The sequence below is a fragment of the Dermochelys coriacea genome, chromosome 6, assembly GCF_009764565.3.
Source record: "Dermochelys coriacea isolate rDerCor1 chromosome 6, rDerCor1.pri.v4, whole genome shotgun sequence".
Classification (NCBI taxonomy): domain Eukaryota; kingdom Metazoa; phylum Chordata; order Testudines; family Dermochelyidae; genus Dermochelys; species Dermochelys coriacea.
Window position 1 is genome coordinate 65,451,806 of NC_050073.1, and position 23,671 is coordinate 65,475,476.

Genomic DNA, 23,671 nt, shown 5'->3' on the forward strand with positions numbered 1-23,671 from the left:
AATGAGAGACTGCTGAATTGGAATTAATTTGCAAACTGGATACAATTAACTTAGGCTTGAATAGAGACTGGGAATGGATGAGTCATTGCACAAAGTAAAACTATTTCCCCATGGTATTTCTCCCTCCCACCCCACCCCCCACTGTTCCTCTGATATTCTTGTTAACTGCTGGAATTAGCCTACCTTGCTTGTCACCATGAAAGGTTTTCCTCCTTTCCCCCCCCTGCTGCTGGTGATGGCTTATCTTAAGTGATCACTCTCCTTACAGTGTGTATGATAAACCCATTGTTTCATGTTCTCTGTGTGTGTGTGTGTATATATAAATCTCTCCTCTGTTTTTTCCACCAAATGCATCCGATGAAGTGAGCTGTAGCTCACGAAAGCTTATGCTCTAATAAATTTGTTAGTCTCTAAGGTGCCACAAGTACTCCTTTTCTTTTTGCGAATACAGACTAACACGGCTGCTACTCTGAAACCTGTTACTTATGGAAGTACTTCATTTTTATGAACCCTAAAATCCACTTTAGGGGGAGAAAAATAAATAGAGAATTGTATTCGGGTTTCAAAGTGAGGGCTCCACTACTTGATCTCAGTAACAAAACACATCTTTTAGATCTGGGAAATCCAATCTCTATTCCTTGTATCAGTTTCTGCAAGTAATGGCATATTGTGCACTGTGCCAGGACATTCAGTAGTCAAGACGCGTGGGTGAGCAGCAAAAAGTGGGATATGATACTCAGGAACACAGAAAACTTCCACTTAAAACATTATTGAGCCCTCATGTACAAAATCTCCATCACAAAGGATATTGTGTTCCTGGAGCGTATGGTTATGGGATGAGTGAAATCACTTTTGACTTATCAGGAAAAGGAAAATCCATAGGAAATGCTGGCTGCTTGCATTCCGGGCCTGAAGCAAGTTCCATGGTTAGTTGAATATCCACCTAACTGTTTTCCCTTTCCCCAGGAAGTGATGATTAATATTGGTGATATGGGGAATGACTACGAACACTGCCTGCAGCTCATGAAAAAGCTGAATGAGTTCCGAGGAGCAGCATCAGGGGTAAGAGAAATTTCCATGCCTAGTCCCCTATGCCTAGTATGGCTTAAACCAAAAGCCAGCTTTTCAACACAGAAGCACATCACAGTCACTTGAAGCTATTTCATTTTCCTTAGGGGAAGGAAGAACAGAAAGAAGTGTAGAGGGATTTGCCAGTTCACAAGCTGTTAGAATAGCTATTATCCTCTTCCCTTGCATCACTACATCAAATGCCTGATGACATCTTAACAGAGCTTTACAAATGATCACAGTGAAATCTGAAACTTCAGATTGCATTTCAAACCTGAAACTCTTTTGAGTGATCCTGGGCTAGATTTGGAGTGAGCTTCAAAGGGGTTACACTTTTGGATAGAAACTATGAAAAACTCAGTGTGTTCCACCTCAGATCAGGTATCTTGGTAGTTTCAGGTGAGGTTCAACTTGGGTTGGTTTGGAACCTGTAACACATTCCAGACCTTCATGAACCGAACCTCCAAAAAGAGGTCTGCTGTGGAGCAACAGCGCACTAGCTGCCTGGTTCAGCTTTCTTTGCTGAGATTTCTGAACTATCGTCCATGGTGAGAAACTGCAGCCGGCTTTCTCACACCCCAATTGGTGTGCTAATTTCGGCACAGGCAAATAGGTTTCAGTGTACATTCAAGAAAGAATACCTGCATTGCATTGCATTGCTGACGTGCTAGCCTGGGAAACCTAATTAAGATCTGGAGGGGGAAATATTAGGTCTCTCTGTGGGAGTTTCCTGTAGCATTATCTGCCCACAGTCCCTATGTCCTTCCCCATATTGCTGTCAAACTCTGTCAGAGCATCTCACATCTTCCCTTTCTGACCCCTAATGGCAGAAGGAGAAGCTCATACTATGCATACAGGGAGAGCCCTGAGATGCCTGGGGCCTGGAGAGAAATTCTGGGCTTTCCTGTCCAGTGCCTCCCATTTCCAGAGTCCCTATGAGAATGCAGTAATGTTGCATCTAGGCAGAGAACCAAAACTGTCACACTTCAGATATCAATGAAGTGAGGCCAGAAGAGTTCAAAAAAACCCTTCATTGGCCCTTCAGCCCTCACCTGTAGAGCTAGTGTCTAAGGGACAGTACAAAGAGGCTGATTCAGGTGGTGGAAGCCAATAAGAAGAAGAGTTAGGTGGTGGGGAGGTGGGAAGGGAGGAACAATATAATCCTCAAGTCACTCTGGGAGTCTGGATAGGGAAAATCTCACTTTATCTATCTATAAATGAGATAGCTCTTAAGTGGGTCATGTGCCTAGTTTCTGTGTTAGGTAGCAGAGAATTCCTATCATAGGCATTTCTCCTGCACTGCTCCATAGACATTTCCAAGAGGCTGGCATTGTAGATGCTGTGATGATCACCCTCATAACAAGTGCTCAGTCATAACACTAACACAGTGGCACAAGCAGAGAGAGGCTAGGCCTGGGCTATCTGCTTACACCCTTTTAGCCAGTGATTCTTCACCAATCTCATAGGGTTACTTGCCAGGCAAACCTGGGATTAGGGTGAGTAATCATCCTAGGAGCAATGATCCCCAGCCTGAGCTGCCTGTACACCTCCCACTCCTGCTGGTTTACAGCCCAGTGGCTGGACTGAGAATTAGCAGTACGGAGATGGGGTGTATATATTTATTCAGGGTTTCTGGCAGTTGGGTCAGTTCCCAACCTCCAGCATAGGAGAGGTGGGGTTCTGATTCATTAGAATAGTTTCTGCTGGATCAGATGGATTATATTCAATGTAGAATGCTTTCAGTGTGTTCACTTTCCAGCTGTGTATTATAGCAGAGTACATTTAGAAATATGCACAGTGGTATGTACGTAGCATATATAAAATGCAGATGGAATCAATACTTCTATTATCCGAGTGTTGGCATCCTGCCGATGTGCCTCTGCTAGACCATGATTAATGTCTCCCTGATGAGTATGTGATTTACTGGACTTATTGCAACATTTGATATTTTTGAGTGTTGGAATGCCTCTATTTTGCATTCAGTGCCATGTACTGTTGAGAACTGGCTGCAGGTCGTGCTTCAGAAGAATAGCCTTAATGTGGTATAGCTCAGATAATGAGTTTATGTGCAAATATTATCCTTTCCATAGTGTATTATGTGGGAAGCAAGCAGAATAAAAGATGTATACAATTTAAGGTAGAATTATATTTTTAAAAGAGAATGGGGTGATTTGTTTGACAGCTGTTTCCACCCTGATTAGATAAGAAGCCCTTAAGGTCTTTGTATAGAACTTTTACCATTGTTGGTTTCATAATGATGTCCCTCCTTATCCCCACTCCATCTTTATCTAAGACTGATACAAGAGTGCTGTATCAGGGAAGAGTGTTTGGATCTGAGATCTTCTGTGCAGCCGGCACAATGATGGGCATTTGGGGCACACAAATGATATTTTCTTGTTCTGGCCTCATAGGAAATGACAGTGGATGATGCTCACATCAAAACCATCAATGCCCTGGCCATGAAACTGGAAAGACAGAACAAGGAAGAGGTGAAGACAATATATCAGCGCCGGAAGCAGCTCAATGAAAAGTGAGTATACATTCCAGGTTCTGGATGCTGGAAAGTTCAGTCAAAGCTGTTCTAATGGTTTCATGGCAGGAAGGGAAGGGTAGGCTTCTGCTAGGCTGGGCTGGGCTGTACAAAGGCTGGGGATACATACGCAAATTTTCTCCGTTTAAGCACCCTGTTCCACAAGTATGACCTACAAAATGCTAGCTTCCACCTCTAGCCAATAAAGCTTCTGTAGTGACTATCAATGCATCACTTCGATTGGCCAGAAGGGTTTCCCATTCAGCAAAGCAAAATTCATCTTTCCAACCTTGGAGATGAACATGCTTTCCCCACAATCAAATCCTGCTCCTGTGCATGATAGCTTAGAGTACTTCCAATTGGTCATTGGGTTGCCCAGGTGAAGTTTTAAAAGGATGTCTTGCTCCCTTCCTGCTATTGTAGAATCTCGTGGCTGGGATGAGCATAGCTTGAATTATCAGGGTAATAGAATCCTGGAGATACAGGTTGTGGAGCCAGCCTTGGATACCCAGCCTGACCTCTATATTTAACAGAACAACTCCATACCTCATTCCCACTAACATTTTGTCAAATTGTCTCTGTTTAATATCTGCCCTAAAGCAGGTTTTCTAGCTCTTCTCCAAGCTGCTGACCCCACAGCAGACTCTCTCTCCTCACAATAGATTCTCATTTTTCTCCTTGTTTTCTCCCTGTGGCCACCATCTGCTGTCCTCAATCTGACCCTGTCTGGCTCCAAACTAGTTCCATCCCAACCCCCTGAAAACCTATATTTCTGGCCAACTTGTCCCACTTCTGCTGTTTCACAGCCCAGTGGCTAAATTGAGAATGAGCAGCATGGAGACTGGGTGTATGGGCTCGTTGAGGGTTTCTGGCAGTTGGGTTAGGACTTGTTCCATGCAAGAGTCCCTCCCCAGTACTGGGAACACCCTCTTATCCTCATCTGAGATCCCTTCACCTACACTCTAAAAAATCCTAGAACAGTCACTTTCTGACACATTAATTCTTTACCTATGAGATGTATCTGGGCTGCTGTGGGAAGAAGGAGTCCATGGATGAGGAATCTCAGAAATCCCATATTTGAATGCGATCTAGCTGCAGCTGTGGAGGATCTAATATTCATGCTCTCCCCTGAACCTGTCTTTCAATAAAAGGTGGACCAGTTTCCATGGTAACCTAAATACATACAGGAGGAAGCTGGAGGGAGCCCTGGAGATCCATGCCTTAATCAGAGAAATTGATGACATCACGGAGAGAATTAGTGAGAAGGTGAGCTGCTCATGATTGTGTTAATTGAAGGGGTTTAACCCACTTAGAAAAATCACTTCATCTTGAAGATAAGTGTGCACCCTGTAAAAGTGGATAAACTCCCATCCGTCCAATTATTATAGAGAGAATGAGCATTAAGAGGTGATCTATTATAATAGCCTCTGTGCAAAATAGGAATGGCAAAACCTCTTTAACCAACCTGTAAATCATGGAGCAAACTCAGCCAGAGTAATATACTGCTTCGCTATCCCTGGGGTTTCCTGTGAATAAGAGTCTGTAGAAAGACTGAAATGCAGGCAAATATAATGAAGACTTCTAGTTTGAAGGTATTGATAGTAATTGTCAAAAATTCCAGATTAGAGTCAGAAATAAACGTTTTTCAGTTAATACTGAAATATAGATTGACTGGGACTTTTTAGCTTGATGCCTAGACATTCAGGAGGTGATTGGATACTTTAAAAGGGACATAGCAAGGTGCAGTGGATAAGATACTAGACTAAGTCAAGAGATTCAGGGTTCTATTCCTTGCTGTACCATTGACTCAATGTGTGGCCTTGAGCAAGTCACTTAATCTCTCTCTTTGCCTCAGTATTCTCAGTTTACAAATGAGGAAAATAATACCCCTCATTGCTTTTTGCTTTGAAATCTACGAAAGAAAAATGCTATATAAGGACTAAGTATTATTATTTCACAAGTATGATTTTATATCATTCATATATAACTTTATATATCAGCAGACACACATACAGTAGTACTTGTTAAACTTGGTAAACAACTTGTTGTAAAATTTTCCATAACAATTTTTGCCAATTAATTCATGTTCTTCTTGAGTCTCCAAAATGTCACTTCTGGCAAAATTTTGAGGACTCAAAAATTCCCTCAAATTTTCACAAAATGCACTTACATTGCAATTTTATGTATGATAAAGTCCCACCTGTAGTTGTCTTTGGCTATTAGCATTATGGTTTATGGAAAAATAGACTGGAAGGGATGAAGCAAATAGAAAGTCTCTCTCGTGCTTTTGTGTTTATACACAAGCATGCAGTTACACACCAAATCAAGCAGGGTTGGAACTGGTCAAGGAGTTCTGAACTCTTGTTCTACCTCCATAAGTGGCACAGAGAGTTGTCACGATCATTGCATTGTTGAAATTTAGGACGGGGATAAGAGAGAAGGAGAGAGGAAACATTTGAAGGAACTGAGATATGATCCTGTCGTTTTTCTCCTTCTGCCCTACTCCCCAAGAGTGCACTGATACAAGCATTGGATTATGGGAAAGACGTGGAGAGTGTGGCAAACCTGATGCGACGACATGAGGAAACGGAGAGGGAAATCAGTGTCATCAAGTCCAAAATGGAGGTCAGAGGCTGGGAGGGTAGAGGGTTACAAAGTGGGGCTGCTAAAACAATGCTCTGTTTTTGTTTCTTGGTCTATGCTAAAATGCTTGATGAGCTCCTTCAGAGAGGCTTAGTACAAGATGAACTGGGAAGGGATCATAGCAGATAGACAACTCCAAGGTCCTCAGAGCAGATTTCTTTATAATGAATGATTGTAGTTCCTTTGTGATCCCCTCAATTTGTCATATGAAATGCCCACCCTTCTGAAGTACTAAAGCTGAGAAGGAAGGGAACGTATGTTTTTAGCGTATTATGTTTCTCTTATTTGGAGATGGTTCCACATCTCAGTGCTGGATTGGACCTTCCCTGAACTTGTGGAAAGTATGGATCCAGATCCCTATCACATCTTTGCAACTTGGCTTCTATATCAGCAATGGACTAAACCAAAAATTTGTGTCCATTTCTGTTCTAAAAAGTGGAAAAACACAATGGGCACAATTTCCAAGTGTAGTCCCCTAAACAGAATGTCCAAAGTCACATTTTAATGCTCTAAGCAGCTTGTACACTTGCAAAATTGACCTTTACATGACTAAGGGCTAATATGAGCATCCAAATGAGGTATCAGGACTCTGTTCCAACTTCAAAGGCAGTAGCACAGGTTGTCACAGATCCAGTCTGTACCCCATCCTGGCCATCCACAAGGCAGTTGTAAGGGGAATTCAAGGCTCTGGGTTCTTGAATCCCTGAATATTTTAAGTTTCTGGGCCTAAACAGGGTCAAGACACTGGCCCAACATTAGGGTCCCTAGGCACACTCGTGAGACAGAGACCTATCTGGCACCCCTTTCTGAGAGTGGGAAACAACTGTCCAGCTTCTTAGCCCCTTTGGGTACAGGGCAAACATTCAGACTCCCATACACTTAAACACACCCTCTCCCAGAACCCCACCAAAAGGTGTGAGCCTGCTGATTTACCATTTGAGTCTCTCTGGAAGCTAGTAAGTAATTGAAAAGCATTTGATACAGAGAGACGCTTTGCCAGAGTCGGTTGCTCTTTCACTTAATCGTGTAAAGCACAGGAGAGTATACGTCATGTATAGAACATGACAAACATCCTAATTGCAATGACCCTCCCTACCTCACCCTTCCCTTGGGAGTCCTTGGGGAACCATCTGGGCTCAGGAAAGCAAGCAGGGCCCCCTCCTTCATGCAGATCCCTGTATGCTGGGTTGCTTTTCTTTCCTCTCTAGCTGGATACAAAATGGGCAAAGACCCAAATAAATCAGCTCCTCCCAATGTATAACTCCTAGCCAGGGCCGGATTTGGCACAGTAGGCACATGACTAAGGGCACCGGCGTTCTAGGGGCTCCTTACCTCTCTAAAACTGTGTACAACACAAAGGGCAGCTGTGGGCGGGGGGTGGGGAGGGGCGTGCTGAAGATGCTGTGCCTAGGGTCACGTCGGTTGTAAATCTGGCCCTGCACTTAGACCCTTTTGTCAGGCAACATTTTTGCCAGCTTCCCCCGGTCACCGAGATCTCTGCCAGGTGACTTCATTGCCAAGGCATCTTCTCCCTTTCTAAGCTTCATTCAGAGCCATCCTGTGGTTTAGAGCAGTTCCCCTTCAACGGAAGAGCACTTCACTTCACTTCAACAACTCTTTCTTGCTATTCTTTTGCTACCAGTCTTTGGAATTCCAACTCAACATAGAGGCAAATAGGCGACAGAGAAGGGAAAAGGCTGCACGTTCAAAATGGAGTTTGCAGCCTGGTAAAGATAACTTCATAAATTGTAGAGAGATTCCCAGATAGTCACGCAGGTCACATGAGCTAGTGTTCCCAATTTAATTACCAACTGGAGATTTAAGGATAATTGCCTATTTTGAATGCATGTTTGGAGGCCACAAATTTATCTCAGCTTTCTTCAGAAAAAAAAAATGCAAAGATAGAGAACATGTGATAAATTCATAAAATAATACCCCACTGGTTAATTTTCAGAATATAAAAAAGCTGATTATTAGTGACAATCCAATATATTTATTGTCTATTCCACACATACGATTAGTCATGTCCTGCAGTAAATTTAATGTGGGATGAGTATCTTTTCTGATGATTCTACACACACACACACACACACACACACTCTCTCTCTCTCTCTCTCTCTCTCTCTCTCTCTCCCTTATGGATTAAATCAGCCTGGCAAAATTCTGGTCACCAGAGACAAATATGTTTTCTTGATGGGCAAGTAACATTCTTCCGTCTACATTTTTCACTATTTATAAATATATATTTTTCATTTCATCTTTATGGTGGAGGGTGAGGGATCCAGATGGTGATCCTGGGCAATTTGGCCAGGCTGTGTTAAATAATGCCAGTAGAACTTCATTAATAGCACTTAAGTAAATCACAAGCCCACATTGAAAATGATGTTTTGGGACCACAGTTTACTGAAGCAGAGACAAATGAGCTTCTGATCCTGTGCTGAAGGTCAAGCCACTGTCAGTAACATCATGTTCCCATCAGGCCAGTGGGAGTGCATCACGTTACTTCCTGGCAGTCACTGATGCCTGAAACAGAGCTAGGAATTAGCTGCTGGTGCACCTCATTCATAGCACAATCTAGGACTCAAACTGCATTCATCCACAATGGGCCTGCTCCCATTTGTGCAGATTAGTGATGTTCTGCTGTACAGTTGTTTAAGGCAGTATCCTGGTGGTTTGTTTTTTCACATGCTCTCTGAACCGCAAAATTCAGCGGTGCACCATGAGTCATTAGGGAGAATTAGAGGTTCTGTAGATTTTGTTTTGTTTTTGGAATATAAATTAAAACCTGTAATCTACAGCCAATTATCTACCAGCATTTGTTTTTATTAGTTTGATGCCCCTACACTGTGAGGTTCCTTTGCCTCATTTGTAGCTGCCATCACTTCTCATTCAAGTCACCAGTATGAACGGACAAGAAGAACTCCTGTTTTAGCCACCTCTCATGCCAATGGTGTACATCCCAATAAAGCAGAGACGCTTGTCTCTCTCACTAACAGAAGCTGGTCCAATAAAATATATGACCTCGCCCACCTTGTCTCTCTAATATCTTGGGACTGATACAGCTACAACAACACTGCATATAGAGGAGAAAGCATCCTTGTTACTTAAGTGTGAAATGTTCAAACATCAGCACCTAAGTGGTGTCAATAAATGTTCTCACACACACAGAAAAACAGCATCTGTAAGTGTCAATTGACATGTATGTGAAAAATAGCATAGAGTTACTTGGTTTGTGCATTTGGATGATTATTTGCGAACAAAAATGTGGAGTCTGCATGCAACAACTGCCTGTGTATAATTTGTTGCCACAATTTTGGCACCCATGTTTGAAAACTGGGCCCTTAAAATAAGCTGCATGCCTTTCCTCCAAGCGATTGAGTGGAAAGGCTAGCTCATAGGAACCAATACAATAATTAATCTGAGTAAATGTAGTCCATTATAAATCTCTCCTCAGACACTGGAGTTGGAATCTTTCTGCCTTTGCAAGAGGAATCCATCTATAACTGACAAACTGAGTACAAAGCAAAGAGAGATGAAAGACAACTGGCTACGACTCCAGGGGCAGGCCAAACAAAGGTAAAGCCTTCTACCAGGTTACTATCTGAATCTCTGTCAACAGAAACAGAGCTGCTCCTTGGGGCCCTGAAAGCAATTGCCATGGGCCACCAAAGTTCTCTGGGGACTTCTGCAGTAGAATGTGGTTAGTTTAATCGAATTTAAGTTCCACAAACATATTTTTTTTTATGTAAAATGAGTCCAGTAAGACTGTGGTTTATCCCAAAAATAATCTTTCTAAATTCCCCCAACTCTTCTGACCAGCTCTGGTGAGATCACTGTGAGCAGCAGTTATGTCTGGGTGGGACAAAAGATTGTTTCTCAGGCCCATCCAAAAATGCAAAGGTTGGCTCTGAGCAGGAATCATCACTTAAGGGAGTGGCTGTGAAAGATTTTATAGTTGCTCCAGTTCTGGCTTCTCATGAGGAATCACTGAAGAAATAATGTCATCATGGTGATTCCAATGCAGTTTGCAGCTACTGTGAGCTCAGCTTAACAGCAGCACTATAAGGAGTTGTATGGGAATGCTGGATGACTTGAAGCTTACAAATGATCGCAGCCTCAGCTTCTCCCAGCACGAGCTTTGTAGCATAGTAGATCTCAACCAGGGGTACACATACCCCTGGAGGTACAGAGAGGTCTCCCAGGGGGTACATCAACTTACAAAGATTTTTGCCTGATTTTACAGCAGGCTACATAAAAACCACTAGCGAAGTCAGTACAAACTAAAATTTCATAGAGACAATGACTTGTTTTTACTGCTCTATATACTTACTATACACTGAAATGTCAGTACAATATTTATATTCCAATTGATTTATTTTAAAATGATATGGTAAAAATGAGAACATAAGCAATTTTTCAGTAATAGCTTGCTGTGACACTTTTGTATTTTTATGTCTGATTTTGTAAACAAGTATTTTTAGTTGAGGTGAAACTTGGGAGTACACAAGATAAATCAGACTCCTGAAAGGAATACAGCAGTTTGGAAAGGTTGAGAGCCACTGTTGTAGAGAATGGTGCAGGAGGAGGGGCTGTGCAGGGAAAGGAAGTAGACAGACGGTGTATTGGCTAATGCATAATTGTCCTTCATGTGGCAGGAGGGAAAAGTTGGCAGCTTCCTACCAGTTGCAGAAGTTTAACTTGGAGCTAAAGGAGCTGCTAGATTGGATACAAAAAATCAGAGGCTTAATGGAAGCAGGGGGCCTTCCCAAAAGCCCAGCTGAGGCAGATAGCATGATTGAGGAGCACTGTGAGAGAAAGGCAAGTAATGATCATTGCTTATAATTGTATCCCCTGGAGAACCTTTCCAGGGTACTGTGATTGGAATTACTCACTGCAGGACACCTCATGACCCTAGTGGACATGCTCCCTGTATCAGATCATCCTCTCTCTTAAAATAAAGAACTGAAAGATGCCAGAATATCATCTTTGGAGACTGAAGGCATCTGTGTACCCCCTGAACAGATACTACATGGGCTGTGTGCCCATTCGTGTTTCTCTAAACAAACCCATTGGTGTGCATTAATCCTGAACTGGAGAGTCCACCTCTAGATATAAAGAGGTGCTTCAGTCTCCAAGTCCTTGGCCACTCTGCTGAAACTGCTAACAAGGGTGTCAGTTAGCACCAGTTGTTTGAGTTATTTCTGCAATACAGACAGATATCCACTGGGAAGTGGACTGAGATCACCAGCTTATTTCACACAGGGCACCGAATGGCCAGCAGGTGGTAACTTTTTGTTCTCCAGGGATGGCAAGCTGAAATCCTCCTTATCCCAGTGCAAATTCCTTGAGTCACCTAGTCCCCCTTCTTTGCAGGTTTCCTACTAGGAATGGGATCACTAATTAACTTTGCAAAGCTATGATCTATAAATATCATACAGTTACTACCTCTTCCCCATCCCAACTGTTCCATCACTATTTATCATGCTATTCCCCCTACCTTGTCAGATTTCCTTTACAATTTTGTTACCTTTCTGAACAGGCATATTTCCAGAAACATTAATGAAAGTTATGAATAAAAGTCCACAGGCTCTGTGGGTCCCAGCACTAACAAAATACAATCCTAATTAATCTTCCAGATCAGGATTTAATAACAAACCCCTGATATTCTCCCTGTGCTGCCAGTTTTCTCTCATGTCAGAAACTATCCAACAATGTTAATAATTTTACAATGCAGTACAGGTTTATTGTACATTCCAAATTTCCAACCATAAAATTGACTGTAATTATTAATGTACACAAAGTTAAAAGCTATGCCCTCAAGGCCTAATAGTGATGGAAAAGTTGGATCTAAGAATCAGCAATGTTAATTTCAGGTGATTAATATTCCATCAACTGTCTGTGATGTTTTACATGTCCATCTTACTAAAAAGTGAGTGCACAATGGTATTTGCTGAACAATTCTTTTATTTTCAAATAGTTTATATAGTAACTTCCACATTAAATGTATAGGTCTCATAGTAAATGACATTTTCTACTTAAGGATTCATTACACATATTACTACCTTTTTCTCACTTTAGAAGAGAAGTTTAAACATGTTTCACTTTAACACCAAGAAAGAGGGTTAAACAGTGTCTGTAATGCAATAATTTGCTGTCAATTTATTTGGCAGGAGACGGGAAGAGAAATCTCAAGTACAGTTTGCCATCTAGGGGCCACCCTTTATGAGAGAAAGGAATGATATTATGCAAATTAAAAATCCACATCCATTTAATTCTAAACATTTCCCATTCTGTTCTCAAACAAATCATCATCTTGATTTTCAGGGAACCGATCTCTCTTGGAGAAATAAGGGTATTTGTTTTCCATTTGTTTATTTGTTTAGACTTTCCCTTGCTCTTTCAGTGACATAGCATGTCTGCAAGACTGTTAGAACATGTTTGCTATCAAATGTTAGCACACCTTTAAATCCTAACATAGACAAGCCCATTGATGAGAGATCCTGAGCCTGCTCTTTAACTCTACCATAACTTTTAAGACCATTTTCACACACAGAGAATTCTTTCCTGGGTGTCTGGCTGGTGAGTCTTGCCCACATGCTCAGGATTTAGCTGATCGCCATATTTGGGGTTGGGAAGGAATCTTCCTCCAGGGCAGATTGGCAGAGGCCATAGGGTTTTTTCGCCTTCCTCTGCAGTGTGGGGCACGGGTCACTTGCTGATGGATTCTCTGCATCTTGAAGTCTTTAAACCATGAGTTGAGGACTTCAATAGCTCAGACATAGGTTAGGGGTTTGTTACAGCAGTTGGTGGGTGAGATTCTGTGGCCTGCGTTGTGCAGGAGGTCAGACTAGATGATCATAATGGTCCCTTCTGACCTTAAAATCTATGATCTATGATTCTATGAATGATTTTCTATACAAATATTAGTATTGGAAGGTTAAAATACAGTCCATTTCCTTCCCTTAAAGACCTAGATCCTGAATAGTTCATTTTCCATAAACCTTTGACATCAATCTTTCTAATGAACTTTAGGCGGAGATTGAAGCCCGAATGGAAAGATTCAACTCACTCTGCAGCTTTGGTCAGAAACTTGCCAACTTTGGTCATTATGCAACCCCTGAGATCCATCAGTCTCTCTCCAGATTGCAGCAAGCCTTGGATGAACTGATCCAGGCATGGCAGGAGCAGTATGTAAAACTGTTTCAGGCCCAGGACTTACAGGTAAGTGATCAACAAAAAAATGTAGAATCAATTAACCTTCCTCAGTGCATAGAGGGATTTTGAAAAGAATGGGCAGACTTAATTTGGAATTAGCCACAGATGGTGAGGACATATGTGTGCATACTCATCTGATAATGTATCATTTATCTACTACACAGAAAAAATATATTATAAGAATGTTATTGAGATTGCAAAGTCAAGCACTCAAAAGTTAGAAATGCCAGAATTAAGGTTGCCAGTTCAACCTTAATTTGATCCCCTTGTGCATATAAGAATGGCCATGTTGGGTCAGACCAAAGGTCCATTTATCCCAGTATCCTGTCTGCCATCACTGGCCAATGCCAGGTGCTTCAGAGGGAATGAACAGAACAGGTAATCATCAAGTGATCCATATGCATTATGATATAGTGTTTAATTACTTGATACTTTTTTCTCCATAGTGCACAGAATGGCTGGTGCTCAAAGAATGAGCAGCTATTCAATATTTAGTTTTCTCCTCATTGTTCAATATGTGGCTCTAGGCCTTATTTACTGCAAACCATTCAAACCCTGCTCTGAAGAGAGAATGATTAATTTCCTCATGGGATTTTCTATGGTGCTTATCAGTATACTGTCCAAGTGCTTCAACACTTCTATATAGCTCAGAAACATGGACGACTTATGCCAAACATACCAAAAGAATAAACAGTTTTCATATCAGATGCTTGCATAAAATTCTTCAAATATGGCAAGACAAGGGTGACAAATGTGGAAGTATTAAATCTTGCTAGTCATTCATGGGAATGTTGATTAGTAAGAAAAGACTCAGATGGTTTGGACATGTCAAGCGAATGCCGGTTTACAGAATCCTAAAGAGTGTTCTGTACTCTGAAGCTCACGAGGGTAGAATTTATTCTACTTAATTAGGACCAGATTCTAATTCCTTTTCTCAAACTGAGTAATACCTTACTCCAGTGGGACTGCGCACAGAGGAAGGCACTATTCATTGTGAATAAAGGTATTAGATTCTGAAGTGCAGCATTAGCACATATGCCGCTAATATTTTTGTTGCATATGAGAAAATCCACTATCCCGAGTCTAAGCAGTTGTTTATACCAGCAAGAGAGTTCTGTTAATAATAGCTAAATACTTACATGGTATACTTACATACACTGTTTATGTACACTTTTCATGTTCAAGTTCATGTTCATGGTCTATTGTAGCTAATTAATCCTCACAATAGTCCTTTAAAGCAAGTAAGTATTTACCAGCTCCATTTTTACAGATGAGCATTATCCCTATTTTTCAGGCTAGAGACTGAACTCATGGTTGCTTTTTCTCTCCTAAACAGAAATTCATTGGCTATATGGAGCAGAACGAGAGCTGGCTCAGCAGCAAAGAGGCCTTCTTGGCCAATGAGGATTTAGGGGTAGGTGAGCTGGATAATGACAGCCTTTCCATTGGAGCAGGGAGACATCAGTGAGAAGATAGGGAAAGGTGTGAAATACTCTGACATCCTGTGAGCCTTTTTGAAATCCCCATGTAGCTCTTCCTCATGAGAAGGTCCCCACTGCATCTTGCTGTTTATACAGAATCCTGTTTCTTTTATTTGTTTTGTACACAGAAGGCTCAGGCTTTCAACATCAGATATAGTGAAATATTCTACCCACCTCTGTTAGAGATGGAAGCTGGAATTACATTTGTGACCTGTCACATATGGCCCAGGAAAACATATCCATCTTGATTATCACTACAATGATAATCCATCTTGATAATCACTACAAATGGCCCATCTTGATTACCACTACGAAAGGTTTTTTGTTTTTTTTTTTTCCCCTCTCCTGCTGGTAATAGCTCACCTTAACTGATCATTCTCATTATAATGTGTATGGTAACACACATTGTTTCATGTTCTCTGTGTGTGTGTGTGTGTGTGTGTGTGTGTGTGTGTGTGTGTGTGTGTGTGTGTGTGTGTGTGTGTGTGTATATCTTCCTACTGTATTTTCCACTGCATGTATCCGATGAAGTGGGTTTTAGCCCACAAAAGCTTATGCTCAAATAAATTTTAGTCTCTAAGGTGCCACAAGTACTCCTGTTCCATATCCATCAGTGTAAATAACATGGAATATGTCCGGTGTTGGTGTCTGGTGTCTGTCTCTTGGGGTTTCAGTGTGGATGTACACATGAGCAGTACCATCCATTGAAATATACCACGGATTTGTAGGAAGCCATATATTTCCCATTCATTTTCAGCTCATGAATGCACAGAAAATATCCTATTGAGTCCTGTCTGCCTTTCAGTTATGTTGCTGAATTTACTGATGATGGACACGCCTCCAAAGATTCATATAAATGTCTGGATATTTAGATACTTCTCTGCTGCATTGTGATCTGAAAACAGGGCTAGAAATTTCATGAAGATAACTTCCCTCAAGAGATTTCCAGTGTCATCTAGTGTCATCCAGGCTGGAAGTAATGGGAGAAACATGCCTGACTAAAGTTATAGTATTTTGATACCTCTGATTCTGCATAGGAAGTCCAGAGAAATGCGAGAGAGAGAGAGAGAGAGAGAGAGATCTGAGTCATGAAGTTTGGATCACAAAGTTCAGGGGACTTCAGTTTCCATGCTTCTTATCAAACTGGACTTGAGTCATCCAGTTCAAATCTGGATCTGAGCTTTCTCAAAGTTCATAGGTTGAATCTGGTGCTCTGGTTTAAATCTCTCTCTGACATATTTGCTCATTAACCCTGATCCCAGCTTGTCATCCCATATTTATGTGCTTCCAGCAGATATTTCTTGCAAGATTAGATTATGACTAAATGCAGCTCAAATCTACTAAAATGTTAGAGTCTTCTGTCCTGTGGCTTCCTACAAGGGCAGGAGAAAGCTCAATATTGCCAAACCTCAGTCAGCTCTCTTGTACCAAGCATCCAGCAGATTGCTCAGCACTGAAGCAGACAGAACCTGAACTGCTGCCCCCACATGGTGGGTAGAAAATCCTTGAAGGCCAGGGGACCATGGTCTCAAATTCAAAGGCCAGTACATTTTCAGGCCAGTTTGTGAGGAAAGGGTAATGACCATTTAATTCCTGAGTCCTGAATGTGGTGGGTGGTATGACTCCCACTGAGAGCAGCTTCCTTCTAACTATGGATATTATCACTGAATCCATCCAGGATTCTGTGTCCAGTGTGGAGAGCCTGCAGCGGAAACACATGCAGTTTGAAAAGGCTCTGGAAGCCCAGATGGAGAAGATTGATGTGATGGCCTCCTTTGCACAGCAACTGAGCCAGAGCAAGCATTACGACTCGGAGAACATCACGAACAAGTGTCAGGCTATTCTGAGGAGGTAAAGCCAACCCCTTTCCCGGTCACTGTTACCCAGCCTTGCCCAAATGAGACCCTTCCTGCTCTACTTCTTTTTATTTAGATATTTTAGAGGAACCATAGACATTGGTCTGTACTTAGTTCACGCAACATTTTGTGCTGAGGCCCTGCCACGCTTTGCAAGCTAAGGAAGCTTGAGGCAGGTCAGGATTTCCATGGGAGACTTTCAAGGAACACCTTGGTGCTGCGGAAGAGGTGTTGGTGACTGGGAAAGAGATGCATCTCTCTGCGTTTGTACTGAATCAGTGTCCTTCCTGGTATTAGGAATGCAGTGCTGCATAGACATAGCCCCTTATGGATAAGAAACTAGAGGGCTGTCATGACCAGTTGTGGTCATTAAACATCCCTTGGCATTTTTCACAACTGTAAAGGGGTTGACCCAAAGTCCTGACCAAATTCCCAATGGGGTTATTTGTGTATGTCTAAATTTCACCCTTTAATTTCAGTTGCATAAGGTGTTCTTCGCTTCTTGTCTTAAAATGTTGCATGTTGTTTTAGTGCACTGTTAAACAGCTCTTCACACTAGGCGTGACTGAAATGATCTGTGTATAGTTTGTAAAGTACTTTGAGATCCTTTAGGATGAAATGGGACATATAACTATATTATAGTGACCATGTTATCTCATGTATGGATTTACTTGAATACAGTACTCAGGGCCTCGATTATTTGTCACACTTCATACTGTTTCCTTTGTATTTTGTAATAATGGGAGAGGCTACATTTAAGAATGATGTAGCTTGAATATGATAAACTTCGATGGCTGAACCGTATTTCAGGAACAAGAAATGTTGTAGGATGATCTGCATATAGACACAATGTCAAGATTATCTTGCTGATCATGTGGCAGTCTGTACAGCCATCCACTGAAGGCATTGGTAGTGCTAGCTGGTGACAGGTATAGTGTGTGCCTGTGCTGTTCATGTTTTCAACATATAACTTTTAATGGTGCTTAACTACAGAACCCCTGAAATTCCAGTCCTGGGCATCAAGTCTGCCATGCTGAATTATATGATAGTTGGGTTATATGGATAGGTATCCGCTAGAACATAAGGTCACATTGCAAACCTGAGTTTTGGAGGTGAAAGGCTAAAATGCTAACCACTTATGCCAACTAGTCTCTTCTGCTGTAGCTTTGTTCTCATATGTCTTTCTTCACCCCAGGAAAGACAAACTGCTGGAGAATGCCCTGGTTCGCAGGCATGTGCTGGAGGAATCCAGGCTATTACAGAGGTTTCTGCGGAATTCCTTTGAGGTACAGTTATATCTTCCTCGTGTTGCTGTGATTTCTTAAAACATTCGATGACTCCGCAGTGCTGCTTGGACATGAATCCCTGAAGTTTTTTTTAACTAGGAAAGAACCAAGGAACTGAGGCTGGGATGACATCAGGTGAGACGGGAAGATATAGGCGTAAAGAAAGAAAGCACCTTCTTCAACCCTCAAGTCACACCTGCCTCCCCACCTAAAATTCCATCCACTTCTGAGGGCTTGGGAGTGTGAACTGCAGAATACATCAGTGTTCTCACTAACTGCCCCATGTGAACACTGCTGGCATGAACGAATAGATACCTAATTCACGTTGACAGGTTTCAGAGTAGCAGCCGTGTTAGTCTGTCTTCGCAAAAAGAAAAGGCGTACTTGTGGCACCTTAGAGACTAACAAATTTATTAGAGCATAAGCTTTCGTGAGCTACAGCTCACTTCATCGGATGCATTTGGTGGAAAAAATCAGAGGGGAGATTGATATACACACACAGAGAACATAGATTCATAGATACTAAGGTCAGAAGGGACCACTCTGATCATCTAGTCCGACCTCCTGCACAGCGCAGGCCACAGAATGTCACCCACCCACTCCTATGAAAAACCTCACCCATGTCTGAGCTTTTGAAGTCCTCAAATCATGGTTCAAAACTTCGAGGGAGCAGAGAAGCCTCCCTCCAGTCAACCATGCCCCATGCTACAAAGGAAGGCAAAAAAAACCTCCAGGGCCTCTCCAATCTGCCCTGGAGGAAAACTCCCTCCCGACCCCAAACATGGCAATCAGCCAAACCCTGAGCACATGGGCAAGATTCACCAGCCAGATACCCAGGAAAGAGTTTTCTATAGTAAATCAGATCCCATCCATCTAATATCCCATCTCAGGGGATTTGGCCTATTTACCCTGAATATTTAAAGATCAATTACTTACCAAAATCCCATTATCCCATCATAACATCTCCTCCATAAACTTATCGAGTAGAATCTTAAAACCAGATAGATCTTTTGCCCCCACTGCTTCCCTTGGAAGGTTATTCCAAAACTTCACTCCTCTGATGGTTAAAAACCTTCGTCTGATTTCAAGTCTAAACTTCCTGGTGGCCAGTTTATACCCATTTGTTCTTGTGTCCACATTGGTGCTGAGCTTAAATAATTCCTCTCCCTCTCCGGTATTTATCCCTCTGATATATTTATAGAGAGCAATCATATCTCCCCTCAACCTTCTTTTAGTTAGGCTAAACAAGCCAAGCTCCTTAAGTCTCCTTTCATAAGACAAGTTTTCCATTCCTCGGATCATCCTAGTAGCCCTTCTCTGTACCTGCTCCAGTTTGAATTCATCCTTTTTAAACATGGGAGACCAGAACTGCACACAGTATTCTAGGTGAGGTCTCACCAGTGCCTTGTATAACGGTACTAAAACCTCCTTATCCCTACTGGAAATGCCTCTCCTGATGCATCCCAAAACCGCATTAGCTTTTTTCACAGCCATATCACATTGGCAGCTCATAGTCATCCTATGATCAACCAATACTCCAAGGTCCTTCTCCTCTTCCGTTACTTCTAATTGATGCGTCCCCAACTTATAGCTAAAATTCTTGTTATTAATCCCTAAATGCATAACCTTACACTTCTCACTATTAAATTTCATCCTATTACTATTACTCCAGTTTACAAGGTCATCCAGATCCTCCTGTATAATATCCCGATCCTTCTCCGAATTGGCAATACCTCCCAGCTTTGTATCATCTGCAAACTTTATTAGCACACTCCCACTTTTTGTGCCAAGGTCAGTAACAAAAAGATTAAATAAGATTGGTCCCAAAACCGATCCCTGAGGAACTCCACTGGTAACCTCCCTCCAACCTGACAGTTCGCCTTTCAGTAGGACCCGTAGCAGTCTCCCCTTTAACCAATTCCTTATCCACCTTCTGATGTTCATATTGATCCCCATCTTCTCCAATTTAACTAATAATTCCCCATGTGGCACGGTATGAAACATGAAACAATGGGTTTATCATACACACTGTAAGGAGAGTGATCACTTAAGATAAGCCATCACCAGCAGTGGGGGGTGAGGGAAAGGAGGAAAACCTTTCATGGTGAAAAGCAAGATAGGCTATTTCCAGCAGTTAACAAGAATATCTGAGGAACAGTGGGGGGCGTGGTGGGGGGCAGAAATAACATGGGGAAATAGTTTTACTTTGTGTAATGACTCATCCGTTCCCAGTCTCTATTCAAGCCTAAGTTAATTGTATCCAGTTTGCAAATTAATTCCAATTCAGCAGTCTCTCGTTGGAGTCTGTTTTTGAAGCTTTTTTGTGGAAGGATAGCCACTCTTAGGTCTGTAATCGAGTGACCAGAGAGATTGAAGTGTTCTCCAACTGGTTTTTGAATGTTATAATTCTTGATGTCTGATTTGTGTCCATTCATTCTTTTACGTAGAGACTGTCCAGTTTGGCCAATGTACATGGCAGAGGGGCATTGCTGGCACATGATGGCATATATCACATTGGTAGATGCGCAGGTGAACGAGCCTCTGATAGTGTGGCTGATGTGATTAGGCCCTTTGATGGTGTCCCCTGAATAGATATGTGGACAGAGTTGGCAATGGACTTTGTTGCAAGGATAGGTTCCTGGGTTAGTGGTTCTGTTGTGTGGTGTGTACTTGCTGGTGAGTATTTGCTTCAGATTGGGGGGCTGTCTGTAAGCAAGGACTGGCCTGTCTCCCAAGATCTGTGAGAGTGATGGGTCATCCTTCAGGATAGGATGTAGATCCTTGATGATGCGTTGGAGAGGTTTTAGTTGGGGGCTGAAGGTGATGGCTAGTGGCGTTCTGTTATTTTCTTTGTTGGGCCTGTCCTGTAGTAGGTGACTTCTGGGTACTCTTCTGGCTCTGTCAATCTGTTTCTTCACGTAGGAATGCATGATAGAGATCTTGTAGGTGTTTAATTCACGTTAATATAGTCCTTTTTCGGACAAAGCTATGTTGATGCAAATTAGGTACCTTTTAGTTCACGCCAACAGCATCCACTCGGGTAGTTAGTATGCAACACTTTGGTGCACTCTGCAGTTCATGCCCCCTTAGTCCGCCCTGCAGCTCAGTGTAGATATAGCCTGAGATATCTTTTGGACACACAGCAACACTGTGGTACAGAAAGAAAAGTAGACGTTAAAGAGGGTGCATTCCACATTTGAGAGGTAGTGGAAAGGGGCTGAGCAATCCTTTCCCTGTGAGACACAGGGGACTTGTGATTAGAACTATGGAGACAGCCCCTTCCCCCACACACATGCACACATTGTGGGAAAAGGGGATAATTCCATTGTGTTTAGTGTCATGTGAGTTAAATGGAATGGTAGTGGCTGGAGATACAGAGATGACCTCCTCCTCTTGAAGGACAAGAGGAGATTGCAGAGGCATAGAAAGGAGAATTCAGCCATTTTTGCTTCTCTCCATTAATTAGCCCCACATTTAGATATATTGGAGGGGATCCTAGAAAATGAGATCTGAGTAGCTTCTGAAATTCTTGTCGTCTTCTGTGTTCCCCCCAGGTGGCAGCCTGGATAAATGAGAAGAATAGCATTGCTTTGGATGAGAGCTGGAAGGACCCGAGCAACCTACAGACCAAGCTGCAGAAACACCAGACTTTTCATGCAGAGATCATGGCCAACAGAAATCGCATAGATGGCATCAAGGCTGTAAGAGATGCAGGGCTAATGTGGGGAATGGGGGCTGGCAGGAAAGGTTCAGCCAAACAGAGTGTCTGAATCACAGGATATTAAACAAGCAGGGGCAACTGTGCGATCCAGGACAAAATAACTAACTTAAGTTCTACTTGGTGTTGTCATCTCACTTTAGTATCTGCAAAAAGGGTGCAATACTTTTACCAACCTCTAAAGTGAGTTTTGAAGTTTAGTTTGTTAATACGTCTCAAGAACCTAGAGCATGTCAGATGGAGGGTGTTAAGTGGAACAAAGAGTTTTGAGGGGAATTATCACTAAAATTTTGCCTTGGCAAAAACCAGCCAGTAGGGGAGACATGCGGGAAATGTGACAAGCTTTGGCCAGGTATCGGGTATCAGGTGTGTCTGGAGATGCTTATGTGTTTGTTTATTTAACCTAAACTCAATATAGTTGTTGTTGTGATTGCACCAATCATATACAAGGTGCTTCACGATAGACACTTCAGAGTTAAGAGTGAAGCTTCAACCCACACTCATCTCTTTGTCCCTGGGTATTGCAGTGCCCACTCTTGTAGAACACTGCAGTGTGCAGCTGCAGCCTTCTCTGAACTGCCTGGCTCTGGTGCCTTTAAAGAGTTATTTGAAAGGATCTTTTTTTATGGTTCCTTTATGTAACAAAATGGTCTTCGAATGATTCTGTAGAGGAAAATCTGCAACTGGAAACCTGTTATGGGTTCTTTCCTCTCCCATTTCTCCCCTTTGCATAATTAAAAGGTGCTTTAATCTAACTTTAGAAGGATATAATACAAACTTGCTCGTGGGCTGAGAATGTACCGCAAAGTTGCCAGCCTGCTGGATGGTTTTTCCCCAGCTAATCTATAAGCATCTGAAACTGGGGAGTTATAATAGAAATACTGACAGACTCTGACTATGTCATACAGTGCATAAGGAGGTCCTGCTTTTAGCACCCAGAGGTGTTAAATAGAGAGAGATGGGTTGATGGGCACCTACTAATGCCATGCTGGCAAACCAGATTTAGTGCCAGCCTTTAGGCAGTACAGTTACTGCATACTCTCACCTCAGATGGATCCTCTGCCAGGAGACTGTAGTGTATTTTTGTAAGTCAGTTCCTGACCCCCAGGCATCCTGCTGCAATAGGTCTCTGGCATTTCAAATAGCACTAGAGACCTGAAGTCTGGCAAGCTCTAGTGCCATCTCAATTCCAGCAACCGTTCTGACTTAGAGTGTTTTCTTCTAGTGCCACCAAACCTCACGTGTTCTGGTAAGGGATTAATAAAGATTGTAGAAGCAGTGGCTTCTGGTGTTGATAACCAAGCACACATCTCAGACAGACAGATGGTGCAGTGGGCTAATCAAGAGGGTTGTGTCTGCTGTCTTTGCTGCAGGAGGGAGAGAAGATGCTCCGAGAGGGACATTATGTTCCTGAGGCCATTCAGTCCAGACTGCAAGAAATGGAAGAGCTCTGGGATGAGCTGCTGGGAAACTGCCATGAAAAAAGGACAAAGCTACAGGATGCCTACAAGGTAAAGCTGGAGACAGGTCCTATTGCCATTTCTTGTGACAGAGCAAGGCAGCAGTGCTAAGTTTCGTCCATGTGCCATTGCCTCACATGCTCTATCACACCAAGCCACTGGAGCCAAGAAATTAATCATCAGTGGCACGTAACAAATACTACAAAGCACACAGATGCACCGAAGCTTTCAAAAAGAGGTGGGAACCCCACGGAGAGAAGTCTGTTGCTGCTACTATGTTCTCGTGTGATGTCTGCTGGTAGAAGATTTAATTTAGACCCAGACCTCTGGAGGAGGATGCAGAGGTGATATGCACTGAATTATCACATCCACCAGTTGCCTTGGGCATGTCAGAGAATCGTAGAACTGGAAGGG

General features: G+C 42.4%; 1 protein-coding gene across 1 annotated transcript in view; it reads left to right on the forward strand.

Annotated features, from left to right (window-relative positions):
* Positions 1-23,671, forward strand: part of SPTBN5 (spectrin beta, non-erythrocytic 5) — a 145,265-nt gene that overhangs the window by 86,230 nt on the left and 35,364 nt on the right. The window contains exons 40-51 of the mRNA XM_043516834.1: positions 967-1,062; positions 3,480-3,598; positions 4,750-4,864; positions 6,110-6,223; positions 9,696-9,817; positions 10,897-11,059; positions 13,274-13,462; positions 14,793-14,870; positions 16,616-16,788; positions 17,989-18,079; positions 21,634-21,780; positions 23,171-23,308. Coding sequence (XP_043372769.1) covers positions 967-1,062; positions 3,480-3,598; positions 4,750-4,864; positions 6,110-6,223; positions 9,696-9,817; positions 10,897-11,059; positions 13,274-13,462; positions 14,793-14,870; positions 16,616-16,788; positions 17,989-18,079; positions 21,634-21,780; positions 23,171-23,308 — 1,545 coding nt within the window. The remainder of the gene's footprint in view (positions 1-966; positions 1,063-3,479; positions 3,599-4,749; positions 4,865-6,109; positions 6,224-9,695; positions 9,818-10,896; positions 11,060-13,273; positions 13,463-14,792; positions 14,871-16,615; positions 16,789-17,988; positions 18,080-21,633; positions 21,781-23,170; positions 23,309-23,671) is intronic.